At 42.4% G+C, this 14,299-nt stretch overlaps 1 protein-coding gene across 8 annotated transcripts in view; it reads right to left on the bottom strand.

Moving 5' to 3' along the window:
• The window catches only part of ANKRD28 (ankyrin repeat domain 28), a 227,276-nt gene that overhangs the window by 62,141 nt on the left and 150,836 nt on the right, over window positions 1–14,299 (bottom strand). For all 8 annotated transcript variants that reach the window (XM_073333566.2, XM_078851764.1, XM_073333567.2 and 5 more), the window contains 4 exons: window positions 13,010–13,222; window positions 7,479–7,557; window positions 5,605–5,719; window positions 5,059–5,141 (listed from right to left, as the gene is read on the bottom strand). In XM_073333566.2, coding sequence (XP_073189667.1) covers window positions 5,059–5,141; window positions 5,605–5,719; window positions 7,479–7,557; window positions 13,010–13,222 — 490 coding nt within the window. The remainder of the gene's footprint in view (window positions 1–5,058; window positions 5,142–5,604; window positions 5,720–7,478; window positions 7,558–13,009; window positions 13,223–14,299) is intronic.

Raw genomic sequence — 14,299 nt, 5'->3', positions numbered from 1 at the left:
CCTGGTCCTGAGAAGCAGGTCTGGGTGGAGCAGCAACAGCCAAGACGGAGCTACTGCCAGGCCCATGAGGGTCCCATACCAATGCTGCCTGGGCCACACCAGAACAATCAGGAGGACCCGGGCCTTGTCTGTCTATCTTCTCCAGGACCCTGCTGATTAGAGGGAACGGGGGAAAAGGTTAGAGAAGCTGGCCTGACCAGGACAGGAGAAAGACATCGGAGATAGCACCCCTCCCCAGACCCCCCCGGAGCAGAACCGGGGGCATCGCCGGTGGGCCACTTCCAGGAGCAGGGACCACTCGTGTTGTGAGGAAAAGTCCTTGCACAAGCAATCCCCACTCTCGTTCCAGGCGCCCGGTAGGTGGAAGGCCTTCAAGTGGATGTTGTGGGCTATACAGAAGTCCCATAGTCTGAGGGCTTTGCAGCAGAGGGCAGAGGATCGGGCTCCGCCTTGCCTGTTGGTATAGAACATTGAGTCCATGAGGACCCTGACTACCTTGCCCTCCAGGTGTGAGCGGAAGGCCATACATGCCAGCCGCACCGGCCTGAGCTCCTTGACGTTTATATGTAAGGTCAGGTCTTGAGCCGACCGCAGGCCTTGGGTCTGAAAGTTCCCCACATGGGCCCCCCAACCCAGGTCGGACACATCGGACCCCAGCTCCAATGACGGGGCCCTGTCCCTTAACGGGACCCCTTGGAGCATGTTGTTTGGGGCGGACCACCACCGTAGGGAGGTGATCACAGAGTCCAGCACGGTGAGGACCTTGTCCATCCTGTCCGTGGCCTGGGAGAACTTCGAGGCCAACCAGAGCTGGAGGGGCCTCATCCTGAGCCTGGCATAACGGACCATGTACGTGCATGCCAACATGTGACCCAAGAGTTGTAGGCAAACCCTGGCTGTTGTTACCGGGAACCTTGTGACCAAATCGATGAGAGTTTTCAGGGTCTCGAATCTGTCTGGCAGGAGAGAGGCCCTGGCCGACACTGCGTCCAGGAGCACCCTGATAAACTCTATGCATTGGAGCGGGACTAACATGGACTTGGTGTTGTTTACCAATAGGCCCAAGGCAGTGCACGTGGACAGGAGGAGCACCATGTGATCCCTCACCTGTGACCGGGAGGTGTCGTTGACAAGCCAATCATCCAGATAGGAAAATATCTGGACCCCTCGTCGTCTGAGGTAGGCCACTACCACTGACATGTATTTTGTAAACACCGTGGGGGCAGTGGACAGACCAAACGGGAGGACCGTGAATTGGTAATGATTCTGTCCCACCACGAAATGGAGGAAGTGCCTGTGCCCCTCAAATATGTGGTTGTAGAAGTATGCATCCTGTAGATCGAGGGCAGCGTACCAGTCCCTGGGATCCAGGGAGGGGATGATGGAGGCCAGAGAGACCATGCAGAACTTGAGCTTCACCACGTACTGGTTCAGACCTCGTCCCAGGCCACCTGGAGGGCTTCAGGCATGGACGGCATCTGGACATCCGGAGAGGCCTGTTCCAAAGGGGCTGGGCTACTCTGCTCAATGTGAGTCAGAGGCCTGGGGCCCGGTGGGAATCGAGGACTGCCTGACATGGGCCTAGCCTCTGTCCCAGACTTCCCTCGGTGCCGCTGCAAAAAGGGAGTCTTCCTGGCCCTCTTGGCGTGCCCGTGAGTGAGGAGCGGTGCCGACTGGTTGATGGCACCGGAGGGTGGCTGTATACCAACGCCGCGGTGCCGGGTACCAGTTCGGAGCGGCGTGCTGGGGTCGGAGTCAGCTCCAACTCCATCAGGATGGCCCAGAGCCTAATATCCCTTTCTCTTTTAGTCTGCGGCTTAAATGACTTGCAAATCTTCCACCTTTCGCTGATATAGGTTTCTCCCAAGCAGCACAAACAGTCTGCGTGCGGGTCACTTCTTGGCACAGAATGCCTACAAGAGCCATACAACTTAAATCCCGGGGCGCGGGGCATGCCCCGGCTCGGGCTCACTGACTAACTAAACAGCTATCTAACTACAGGTACTAATGCTGAACGAATGAACAGTTCTGGGGACGAGCTACAGCAAAGCTGGAGCGGAGCAGAGCAGTTCTGACGCACCTTCACTGGTGGCAAGAAGGAACTGAGGGTGGGGGGGAGCATGCAGCTTCCCTTATACCACGCCAGGCAGGCACCACTCCAGGGGTCATGGGGGGCGCTCTCCCCTATGGGTACTGCTAGGGGAAAAACTTCCGGCAACTGTGCACATGGCACGCACGCACATCTATTGTGGAATACACATGAGCAACCACTCAAAGAAGAAGAAATGCTTTTGTGCACACCACAAAATTAACTTGTAAACTCATTACCCCAAATATCACAGAGGCCGAGAGTTTAATAGGGTTCAAAAAAGGATTAGAAATTCAAATGGATAATGAGAACATTAAGTTGCATTAGAGTACCTCCTACCCCAAGAAAAACTCATGCTTCAGGGCTTTAGCTAACCACTGAAGTAGGGTTAGAAAGAAACTTCCCAGTGAGAAAACTAGTCCACAACTGTCCATTGAAGAGTTTCTTGTACTTTCCTCCTAAACATCTGGCACTGACTTCTGTCAAACACGATACTGGACTAGATGGACCACTGGTCTGATCCAGTATGGCAATTCCCATGTTCCCAAGTGACCTATCAAGATTTCTTTCACTAAAATGCCACTGTTTTAGGCACAATGTATTACAGGCATGCAGGATGGAATATCAGTGAAGGACTAGGAGAATTACAGTTGTCTGAGTGACTTTAACAGTGCAAGTCCATACTTAATCATTATTTAAAATTAAAGTTATAGTTCAATACAATTTCCAAGCTACATTTATAGTTGTAGTTTTCTCAAATATTCTCTTGAGTTTCCCTTTCAAATAACTGATAGATGTTCACAACGATAACTCCAATTTCAGGTTTTTTTGCTGGGATTCAATTTTTTTTGTTTTGTTTTTTCCTTAATTTAAGAATTTCTTAGTGACCGGAATTAGTGAACTACACAGAGATGAATTCCAGTTCTCCCCACATTTTCCCCCACTATGCTTCCCCTCTTTCTTCATCCCAAACTGGATGGACCCTAGGTATGTGTCCCATCTCCATTTCCCTCTCGCATAGAGAGGGCACATAAAGCTAGTTAGTGATCTGATTTGAGAAGTGGTCCCTAGATTACTAATATGGGCTGTCTCTACTGCCCCTATTTGGCACTCTCCCTCTCATTAACCCCCTAGGAGGCCTCACCCAAAGTACAAAGTATTTCTCAGTTCTGCTCACTGAACAGTCCATCTCATCACACTAATACCTTGCCTGACACCACTGTCTCCATAATGGTCATCCATATAGGGACAAGCAGACTTTGCAAGCTTTGCATCACTGTGATGGATGAATTCAGATTCCAGAGGGGTTCTTAATATATGAATCAACTAATTTCACCCTCCTCCCTGCAAAAAAATACACTAGTCAAAGATACCAATCTTCAATAACATCAACTTATTAAACAGGAGTTTCTAGGCTCCTGGTGTCCAATCTTTTCAGACTGAGTGCTGCACATATAATTTTTAAATGGTCAAGCAACCATGACTGATGCTTTAGATCAGTGGTTCTTAACCTTTACTGCAGCCCTTTGGTTTTCAAAATATGTTCTCGCACCCCTTATCAAAAATCATTGAAGTAGGTCAGTTCTTTAAACCTAGATATATTTTTGTTTGTATATTACAGTAATCGTTAAAGTATAATGTTAATAAATACATCGGTTTGATGAAACAAAGTAGTTGTACTTACGTTCCTGTTCTTAATTTGTGTTTTCGATTATTTACCTTCTAAAAAAAACCTGGCATGTCTCGCACCCCCAGAAAGGGCATCTCATACCCCCTGGGGGTGCATGCACCACAAGTTAAGAACTACTGCTTTAGATTATGTGTGCTGGTCCACATCCCTTTGTGCAACTAACACAGAGAATGGAAATCATCTGCAAGTCCTCTGATGGAGATTACCTTGACATGGGGAAGTCTCCTGTAGGTATACATCTAGTACAACTTTGCACTGTGACAGAAAGGGGAAGTGGCTGGAGCATGCTAAGCTTTGCCTATCCTACAGCTGCACATGGTACCTAATGGACAGTTGTCAGCTGGTGCAAATTACAGCAAGATGCTGGAGAAGAGAATCAACATGCCTACATTTTGGTTCCTCAGCTTCTCTTCCTTTTCCCCTTCTCCTAGGCTTCCACACTTCCCTGTGGTGTGGAAGGGAGTCCTCCTTTTGATAATCACTCTCCTAGGCTCAAGACAGTCAAGCTTTCCTTTTGAGCCCCCTGGAGTTTCCATATCTCATCAGAGAAGCAGACTATGGAGCTGCCAAAATTAATACGTCTTCCCTTCCTTGCCATGCAGTAGGTATTCAGCTGAAAGGGGACTGACACCTTTCAGCATAATCCCAGCTCACAGCAGAGCTGATCCAGGGGTCACAGGGGAAGCAGTACCCTGTACAGTTTCTTCATAGTGAGGGGGTTGATTAAACACGTCAGTTTGAAAGTTGCAGAGTGCTGCTCAGGGAATATGTTTTTAATTCATAATCAAATACAAACATTGTTCTTAATGCAGTTGCCCTCAAGGCATACAGGTTAAAGCATGGAGAGTCACAGGTTGAACAGCACTATTCTAGGCAAAGTTGTACTGGAATCATGACAATTTGGCGTTCGAGGAGCAAGTAAAGAAGATGTTAAAGTGAAATCACCACATGTTTTGAACCACTATAGTTCCTAAACTACTTGTCTAGTTTGTCTCAATCCCTCCAGAAAATATGTGCATAAGATCACACTTGAAATTTCAGGCATATTGCTTCAGTTCTGGCTAAGTTTTACAAGTTTTGAAATTTAGGTTTACCACAGAAAGCTTGCTCCATCTTTAACTATGCAAAGTAGCTCAGACTAGCTAGCACAATCCTCAGCTAACTGATTATTTCTATGTACTACTGAAAAAGGGCTTAAATATTGTGAAATATAACTGAAAATACTAAAAGGTTAATGTATATGTAGTAACCACAACACATTTTTAAAAGAGTATCCTACCTGATGAAAGGAGCTTTCTGCAACAATCTGAAAATCCACTTAATGCTGCCAAATGGAGAGGAAACATCCCATGTACACCCCTCCTAAGATACAGCATAATCAGACATCATAGTCTCATTACAATAAAAGAATCAAGATTGCATGCCAAACTGCACATGTATAGGGTTTCCACAACAAAATCTAATTAGAATGATTAGATCTAAGGAAATCTCTTAATATGTTAAGAAGCTTACTTTCAATCTAAAAATAATGCATTCATGACAGACAGTTAAAATGCATGAGGTTTTGGCTTGCATATTTCAACTATTATATTGAAGTACAAGTTGGCAACACAGTCTACTACTTCTTTTCTGATTGTTTAAACTACAGTGAGATGTGACACTATAACAAGATACAGTATCTGCAAAGAATATGACTGAATGCATTTCTAATCTCATGTTGAATATTTAAAGAGCTAAGAAAGAAATGTGAAACAATACATTACTCTGGCTTACTAATTAATGCATTTCTGAACTATTTTAGCCTATATCCAAGTCAGTAACTTACTTTGCAGTGTCAGCACCACTTGTAATTAGAGTGTTGATTAGTAGCTCATGACCATATCTAGCTGCGATGTGCAAAGGTGTATTTCCATTCTTATCTTCACAGTCTATTTCAGCTCCTACAATATAAAAGTTAGTGTGAATGCACAAAATGGTACATGTGCATATGTTTGTTAGCAAAATGGTGTTAAAGATTAATAAGTTTAAAGTACAAGTAATGTGATGGAATGATTTTTTTGGTTTAAAAATTTAAAATGTTTCAGTGGTATTGAGTACTAATGGTACTCCTAAGGAATTCTACGCCAAAAAATTAAAAATTTTGTGCATAATATTTTAAAATTCTGCAAATTTTTATTTGTCAAAATAACATGGTATAATCTTGCCAGTTTCAATTTTTGTAAAATATTTCAAAATACCTGCCAGAAAGTATGTCTGTAACAATACAGACAACCAAAAAGATTCAGAAAATGTTTTTTTGACAAACAGATTCCTTACTAGGCATATTAATACAAAACTTGAGGTATTTTTATTGGCAGTTATCTTGTTTCCGTGAAATTAAATACAACAGAACCTAGTTTAACCAAGCCTCCATTATCTTGCTCTCCTTATTAACCAAACCACCAGCCGCTAGGGGCTGACACCTAGAGCACCCACCACTAGGGTTGCCACCCTTCTAGCTGTTGGTGACCGGACACCCGAGCCCTGCCCCTGTCACTCACACCTCTTCTCCCCAAAGCCCGGTCCCCATTGCTCATGGGATCGTCTCAAGGAGCCTGCCTGCAGGTAAGAGGCAGCCCCAACAGAGCAGGGGCTCGCATGCGTTAATAATCTGGAGTCTCTGCCCAGCCCACGATAACCAGACTTTTGGTTAGGGTTTCTAATTGCTAGTAACTGGACTCTTGAAGCCCCACTTCCCCAAGGCCCTGCCCCTGCTACACCTTGAAGCCCTGCCCCCAGCACTTGCTCAGCATCCCACCTCTACCCCTCCCCCGCAATAACAAGACTTTTGGTTTGGGTGCCCTAGGGTTGCCAGGTACCCTTTTACACTGGATTTTCTGGTCGAAAAGCAGGCACCTGGCAACCCTAAATGGCACTCTGACAGAGAAGCCAAAAACTGATCTGTCTGGGTAAAACCTGGATGGGTGGCAACCCTGCCCACTCCCCAGTTTATGTGGATTTTTGGTCATCCGATCTGGCTCTGGTCCCTATTAGACAGGATAATTGTGGTTCCATTGTAATACATTTGAAACACACAAAACTGGAAAAAGGAAGCATTTTGGTGGAAATCACAAATTCTGCATGAAAAAATAAAATTCTGCAGGGAACATTAATTCTGTGCAAATTCTGCATTCTGCAGTGGTGCAGAATTCCATCAGGAGTATAATGGACAGCGAAGTAAATGCGGGTCTCGTCATTTATCTGTAGAGCAGGGGTTCTCAAACTGGGGGTCGTGACCCTTCAGGGGATCACGAGGATTTTATGTGGGCGGTTGCAAGCTGTCAGCCTCCACCCCCAAGCCCTGCTATGCCTCCAGCATTTATAATAGTGTTAAATATTTAAAAAGTGTTTTTAACTTATAAGGGGGGGGGTCGCATATGGAGGCTTACTGTATAAAAGGGGTCACCAGTACAATAGTTTGAGAACCACTACTGTAGAGGGCAAACTGTTTCTGTAACTCAATGCTGTAGAAAAGGGACAATGATACAAATACCCTTGCTTTTCCATCCTTAAAGTGAAGCTAAAGATGGGTAGGGTCTATACGCATCTTATCAGGGTATAAAAACCTCACTAACTGAAATACTGGCCATAGCAAAATAAGAATGTGAAAATATCATTAACATTTCAATACATGTACATAAATACTTTTTTTCTTTTTACCATTCTGGATGATGGTTTGTGATCTTGAAAATCTACCATGGATTGCTGTCATATGCAATGGCGTTTTCCCATCTTTACTCTGGGAATAAAACAAAAATAAAAAACTATCAACCCATAGCCAGCTACATTTATCTATCAAAATTAGCAAGGAGAAGTGATCCTTTCCCACCAACACCATCAATTCCCTCTCCACACTACTATAAAACAATTGCTGGTAGTAACAAACCCAGGAGACATTACAGGCTATTCAACACTGCTGTTATCTTGTTCTTGTTAATCCCTTCTCCAGCTCTATTGACAACTCAATGATGCACACTCACTCAGAATTATGCCTTTAGGACAATCAAGAGGATAGTGGCAGCAGACAGTCTTAGCACCAAGAACTACATTTACTTCCTCCCTAAATCTTAAGCCAAAAAAATAAAGCTTCTTTTAAAGAAGTGACTTGTATTCAGTCTGAATACGAGAACCTTATTATAGAACATTACAAAGTGTTAGAAGACTGACATTAAAATATTAATCTGTTTCTTTGATGTTACTTTAAAATGAAACTCATAAGTAATTCATCACAAACCACAAATAATCCTTAAGGCGAACTATTCAACTACAGGTTTCAGAGTAGCAGCTGGGTTAGTCTGTATTCGCAAAAAGAAAAGGAATACTTGTGGCACCTTAGAGACTAACAAATTTATTTGAGCATAAACTTTCGTGAGCTACAACATCGAAAGCACCCGATGAAGTGAGCTGTAAGGCGCCACAAGTACTCCTTTTCTTTTTATTCAACCACAGAGGGTACTGCACATTTGACACACACATGAAAAGTACAATTAACCACTCACCCAAAAAAGGTACCCTGAAATTAGGTCAACTTTAACACAGAGGGGATTCTAGTTTTTAAAAGCACTATCTAAATGCATTCATAAACTGTCTCTCCTATGAAATTTAGTCCATAGTTAGCACATTACAGGTTAATGAAAAACCTATATGCACACAAAAAAAAGTTACACACACACAAAAAATACTAGGCAATGTGACACTAATTTGCAACCATCATATTACCATAGAAAATTATACCATTTTCTATTTCCGTAGGTGCACATACACAACGTATTCATTCTACTGTATGCAGTTAATTAACACAAAATTCCCTATTGCAAGGGGACAAAGTTGAACTTGCTGTGGGAACCTCCCCACTAAATATTATGATGGTGTGCAATTAAATTCAGAACCAGAACATACAGGTAAGATTTTAGGAATATTATACTTCCTCCAAGAGTTTTGGGTTTTTTGTTTTTTTTAATATATAAAGTATTCTAAAATAAATAAGTTGAGAAGAAGTATACACAGAACTACAAGAACAGATTCCTTAGACAATGAACAGCAGCTTCACTCCACTGCACCAAAAATATGAGCCTTTCAAATATTTCCTTTCTTCCTTGGAAGTCTTCCATCTAAGTACCGATCAAGCCTGCCCTCGCTAAGCTTATGACATCTGACATGATCATAGCCCACGGTAAAATAGCTGCAGGCTAATTGTTATTTGGTTGCATTCACTGAAGCTCAATGAAGTGAGATAATAGAAGATTAAAACACAAGTCTCTTGTATAATGTACTATCAGGCAATATATGTCTATAAAATACTTATTTTTTTTCCAAAACACAAAAATATCTAGGAGAAGCCATTGTTATTACACAGCAACACCAAGCCCAGAACACCAGGTATTCTCAAGTGGTCAACCATCCATGCCTAAACTTGGCTTCACTTAAAATTAGATATATCCAGTCTACTCAGATCACTGAGACCATTTCTTTTCAAGAATCCAGCTGATACTAGTTCAAATACAATTTATAGTTTCCCATATACATCCGATAATATACTTCTACACATGCAAAATCGTTATTTGAGTTTGCTATACTCTTTTTAGACTGAATGTTGCAGGAAAGGAATAGTGTTGAGCAGTAGTTGCTAGGATTTAAAGATCTAAATTACTGTATGGATAGTGACAATTTTGTACCTGCCAAAACAATCGATATTTCCCCCCTCCTATGGAAAATGGATGAAGGGGGAAACATATCAAAAGTTCAAACTTTCTGCTAGCTCACTAATCTCTTGTATGCTTTCCTCCCAGAGGTGAAGCCAACAAGAATGGAGTGAACATTTCAAAGTCTCCAGAACACCCAGTGATCAAGGTTCACAGCATATGCACACATACATCTTCCACCTATCCCAGATGCCCACCTATGCCCCCTCTACATCTCTAAAAATCATGTAGATGACAGTGGAAAGAATTATAGTAGAATCTAAACTTACAAAGTAATATATTTGTGATTATAAATAGAATATTGTATTTTTATGACAGTTGCCAAAAACTGTACAAATATTTTGAACTTTAGCATTAAAAGCCAAAAATCAAGATTATATTTAAAAATAAAAAATTGAGCACAGCTGAAATCCTCTATACATATTGCTGAAAAGTTTTACAATAAACTCTACTGAATAAGAGTAGTCTAAAGAAACAAAAACCACAACAATATAAAATCCTGCTATTTTAACTAAAGGAATAATCCTTCGCGAAAACAAGGAATATAAAGTGGGTATTTGTCCCTAAAACAGGGAACAATCATCCTACTCAATATCTGAAAACCAGAATTGACTGCGCAGAGCTGGAATACTCTATTACTGAAAAGTTAACACTACTACAACCACCTCTGCAAAGTAAAGCTACTACAAAGTCAATCTCCCTCCTTCCCTGCAAAAAAGAGAATTCCCATTTTAATTAAATAACCATCGGCAAAGCAGAAGAGAAATACCAATCTTAGTTACATCAATATAAACGCATAGTATTTCCATTAATTTTAATGCAATTACACTGCATTTATACCAGTGTAAAAGAGATTAGGCCCTTAAACTTCTCTTGTAAGCTCATATATACCCTTCCCTGCAAATGGATCCAGCAAAGCAACAAAGTTCTGGGATGCAGCCAAGGATCTGGATCTCCTTGATGTGAGGGGCACGCTCACTTTTCCCGTCATCGGTACCAGTGCTGAGGTTCTTCCCCGGCACAGAAGAGTCTTGTGTTTTTGAAGTGCTGGAGATGGCGGTACCAACTGTTTATTGCTTGGAACTGCTGGATCCCATTGTTAATGGATCATCTTCTTGTACCTGTGGGACTTAGAATGCATTCCACTGTCTTGGGCCGAACTGGTGGAGGGAATGTTGATTTCCTTGGATTTTCAGGAAGATTTAGTCCCATGCTTATGGGATTGCATCCTAATCTCCCAAATAAGCCATGCTATCGGGTCAGCGGGGGTGGTTCTGCTGGCACTGGAGTCGGACATAGTCGTGGGAGGCACACGCCTCGCTGAATTAGCTGTGATGTGAGCTTCTCCCAGGCAGCAGAGGCAGTGTTGGAGGTCATCGCTGATCGAGAAAGATTGCATACAGGAGGCGCAGAGTTTGTAGCCTGGAGCTCTGGGCATAATCCAATATCTGCACGCTGCATGGGGCAGCGGAGAAGTCCCTAAAGTCTACTCTAAACTAACATTAAAACTATTAAATACTAAAACCGGGAAAGAAATAAAACTAGTAAAACTACAGTTAAAACTGCTAAAACTATTTACAACTATGCTTTTTACAATTGCATCAGACGAGGACGATGAAGGTTCCGACCTGGAACTTGCAGTGGTGAGAAGGAACTGGAGACGCAGTCAGTCCATCCCGCCCTTTATTGCATTGGACAGAAGCACAAGGCAAGCCAAGGCACATGCACAGACTAACAGACACTACTTTCAAACTCTCCAACTCTGGGTGCATGGTGCACATGAGTAAACCCCTAGTGGAATACAATAGGTACCATCACTCAAAGATGAACCCTATGTTTAGGAGGGTGGAGAGAAAAAGATATTGGGCATAAGAATAGTAGTTTAAATATCGGTTTTCAACCTGGGAATGATCTGACTCTTCCAATATCACCCATTTGGCTGAAATATAAATATCAGCTGGCTTTGAGATTGAGTGTGCCAGGTTATTCTTGGAGTTGATAGCTGACCAGGATCTGCTAGCTTCCCAAATTATTTTAATACAATTTGCTCATACATTTATTTTTATGGCTTTTGTTAACCTAATTTATTTAAAATAAATCTGGAAACTTGTATGGATCAGATGTCCTCCAGCCAGACATCAGAGCCTGTAGCTAACCGAGAAGATCTCTGGTGTATCTATCAATAAGCCACTTCTTGCTGCTCCATAGAACCTGCTCCCCTTAGTCCTCATGCTAGACATTTTGGTAGCAAGGAATGGGACCAATTAGCGCTTTCGGCATCTGGAAAGGCATGGGAGGCAGCACAGGATTTTGGAGGTAGTTGCTGTTTTTGGAGGGATGTATCTCTCTAGTTCCTCCCATTTGTGGGCAGGAGCAGAGATAACCAGATTTTGCGGGGGGGGAGGGAGGGTGTTTATGACATTTGAACTCTAAGTTCCATAAAAAAAACCCAATTTCCCCTTGTCTCTACCTTAATAGCCATCCACACACCAATAACAAATGGACAGGCACATTACCTGAATGTTTATGAGGACAACTGTCATCATCAGACTTGAGTGAACCTCATACTAAAATAGGGCAGTTCCCACCTCTCTCTGATAGCTGTTTCAGGGCTCTTAGTTTGCAAACTTAGGAAGACCTCACAGCATTTTTCTATATTCAAACTTATTTTTGCAACCATAAGGGTTAGAAATTTAAATTTTATAAGTCAAAGGAAATATTTTCAACAGAGGTGGATTCTATGGCAAGTCCTACAGCCATGGAATTATGGCCATGAGTACATTTTTTCTCTCAGTCCATTTGGGGCCACTAATATCCTGACCATGTCAGCCAGCAATCTGAGTCCTTCGACTGGCTAGGTCTGCACTGCATCAAGTAAAAGTTTTGGTTCCTTACCTTTAAGGCCCTTCACAACTCAACCCCTCCCTATTTATTGACTCTAGAATCTTCTGTTGCCCTTCACCGCTCTACTAAAGATGCCAGCCTTGTTTGCCTGTGTATATTTCTCCCACAAACAGTTGTGTGATTTCTTCCACACTGGTTCTTATTTATGGAGCACTCTCAGAAATATTCTGTAAAACTACTAACCTCTTTAAAAATTTCTTCTCAAAACCAGCTTTTACTGTTATGCATATGGGACACTTCTAACAGATAATGGCCAATATGGACTTCTGACATTTATCTTATTTAGTGGGCCCATCTAAATGCATGTTCTTTCATTGTCTCCCTCATCTTTCCCCCCTTATTCCTTCAGATTGTATACCCACTATTTGCATTTCATCTTAAATTAGACTGTAAGACTGGGGGCAAGGACTGTCATTTACTCGTTGTCTGTAGAACCCCTAGCACCACAATCCTGATGAGTATACAGGTACTATTGTAATAAAAATATATTAAACCTTGTAATTTAAATTATAATATCTGATATAAAGACATAGATGTATCGTATGTTACAACTTATTGAATCCACCTTTAGATTAATTTCCTTACCTTCATATTTACATCTGCTCCATTACAGACCAAAAGTTCTAAACACAATGCTCCATGTGTTGATGCAGCAGCAAAGTGCAAAGGTGTAAAACCTCTCTCATTCATCTGATTTACATTAGCACCACAGTCTATAAGTTCATTTACTACAACATCTTGTCCATTGTAGCAAGCTACATGAAGCGGAGTATTTCCGTAGGCATTTGGTTCATTCATCTAATGGGGAAAAAACAAGACAATTAGTAAGATACTGTGAAATTCTACCACACTTCTTTTATGCCATCATGCAACAGTATTTAACTAGGTACAAAAGAACATCTTTTGTTGTTATGCAGGATGTCTTCATTGCATTCTGGAATATCACAAAACAGTACATTAAATGTGTTCTGGACTGGATTTCCTTGACCAAAAAACTTTAGAATGGAATACTTTTCAACCTCTCTGAGAGGAGATAATTAAAGTGTTTGGTAGTGGTTGTGGGAAAGGAAGGTATTCTGCCACTTGTAAATAGAATTCTCTAAGTTTATTATCACAACAAGTCCACATTGTTGGGATCATGTACCTTGATTGTATGAGCCCCCAAAGTTCCTATAATGCAGAGTCACTGGTGGCATGTACATACTCTTCCCTTGATCTAATCATCAAGATTGTACAATATAGAGGGTCGCACACCTTCTTGTTTTTGCAGGCACATCCCACTGCACGCAAGAGAGGCTCCTCGCATTCCTTAGCCGCTCCTCATGCTGCCTGTGTGCCACACTCCCATCACCTTCTATTTCAGAGGCTCTCTGCAACCTACCTTTCATGCGAGAGGTGGTGTGCCCTCAGTGTTTCTTCCCCCAATACTAGGGTCTCTCAATTCCAACCCCAAGCAAGGACCCCTGTGCTCTCCTTGCCCCATTCACTCTTCTGCCACATGCCAGGGTCTCTGTGTGCATCTCTATCCATCCCTTTCTCCCATACCGATGTCCCTCATTCTCTCCACTGCCAGGGTCATCCATTCTCCCCCAACCCCGGCAAGGGTTCTGTGTGCCACCAATTCATCCCCCATGCCAGGGCTCTGTGAATACCCCTAGTCCATACATTATGCTGGAACATGTTAATAGCTACCATCAATCAGCTCTTTAATCTACAGACAATTACAGAAGTGGCTGAACTGCTGGGTGTGCTAGGTGAATGCAAATGGCTCCACATGCCCCCATCTCCCTCTTTTGTTTTTTCCAATTTTCACCAAAATCAATAGGGTTAGTTCATTGATGCCTAAAATATTCCCTGAAATTTTGGAATTGAGTG

The sequence above is a fragment of the Lepidochelys kempii genome, chromosome 2 (assembly GCF_965140285.1).
Source record: "Lepidochelys kempii isolate rLepKem1 chromosome 2, rLepKem1.hap1, whole genome shotgun sequence".
Classification (NCBI taxonomy): Eukaryota; Metazoa; Chordata; order Testudines; family Cheloniidae; genus Lepidochelys; species Lepidochelys kempii.
The sequence above is the reverse complement of the archived record's forward strand: the minus strand, read 5'-3'. Positions and strand labels throughout refer to the sequence as shown.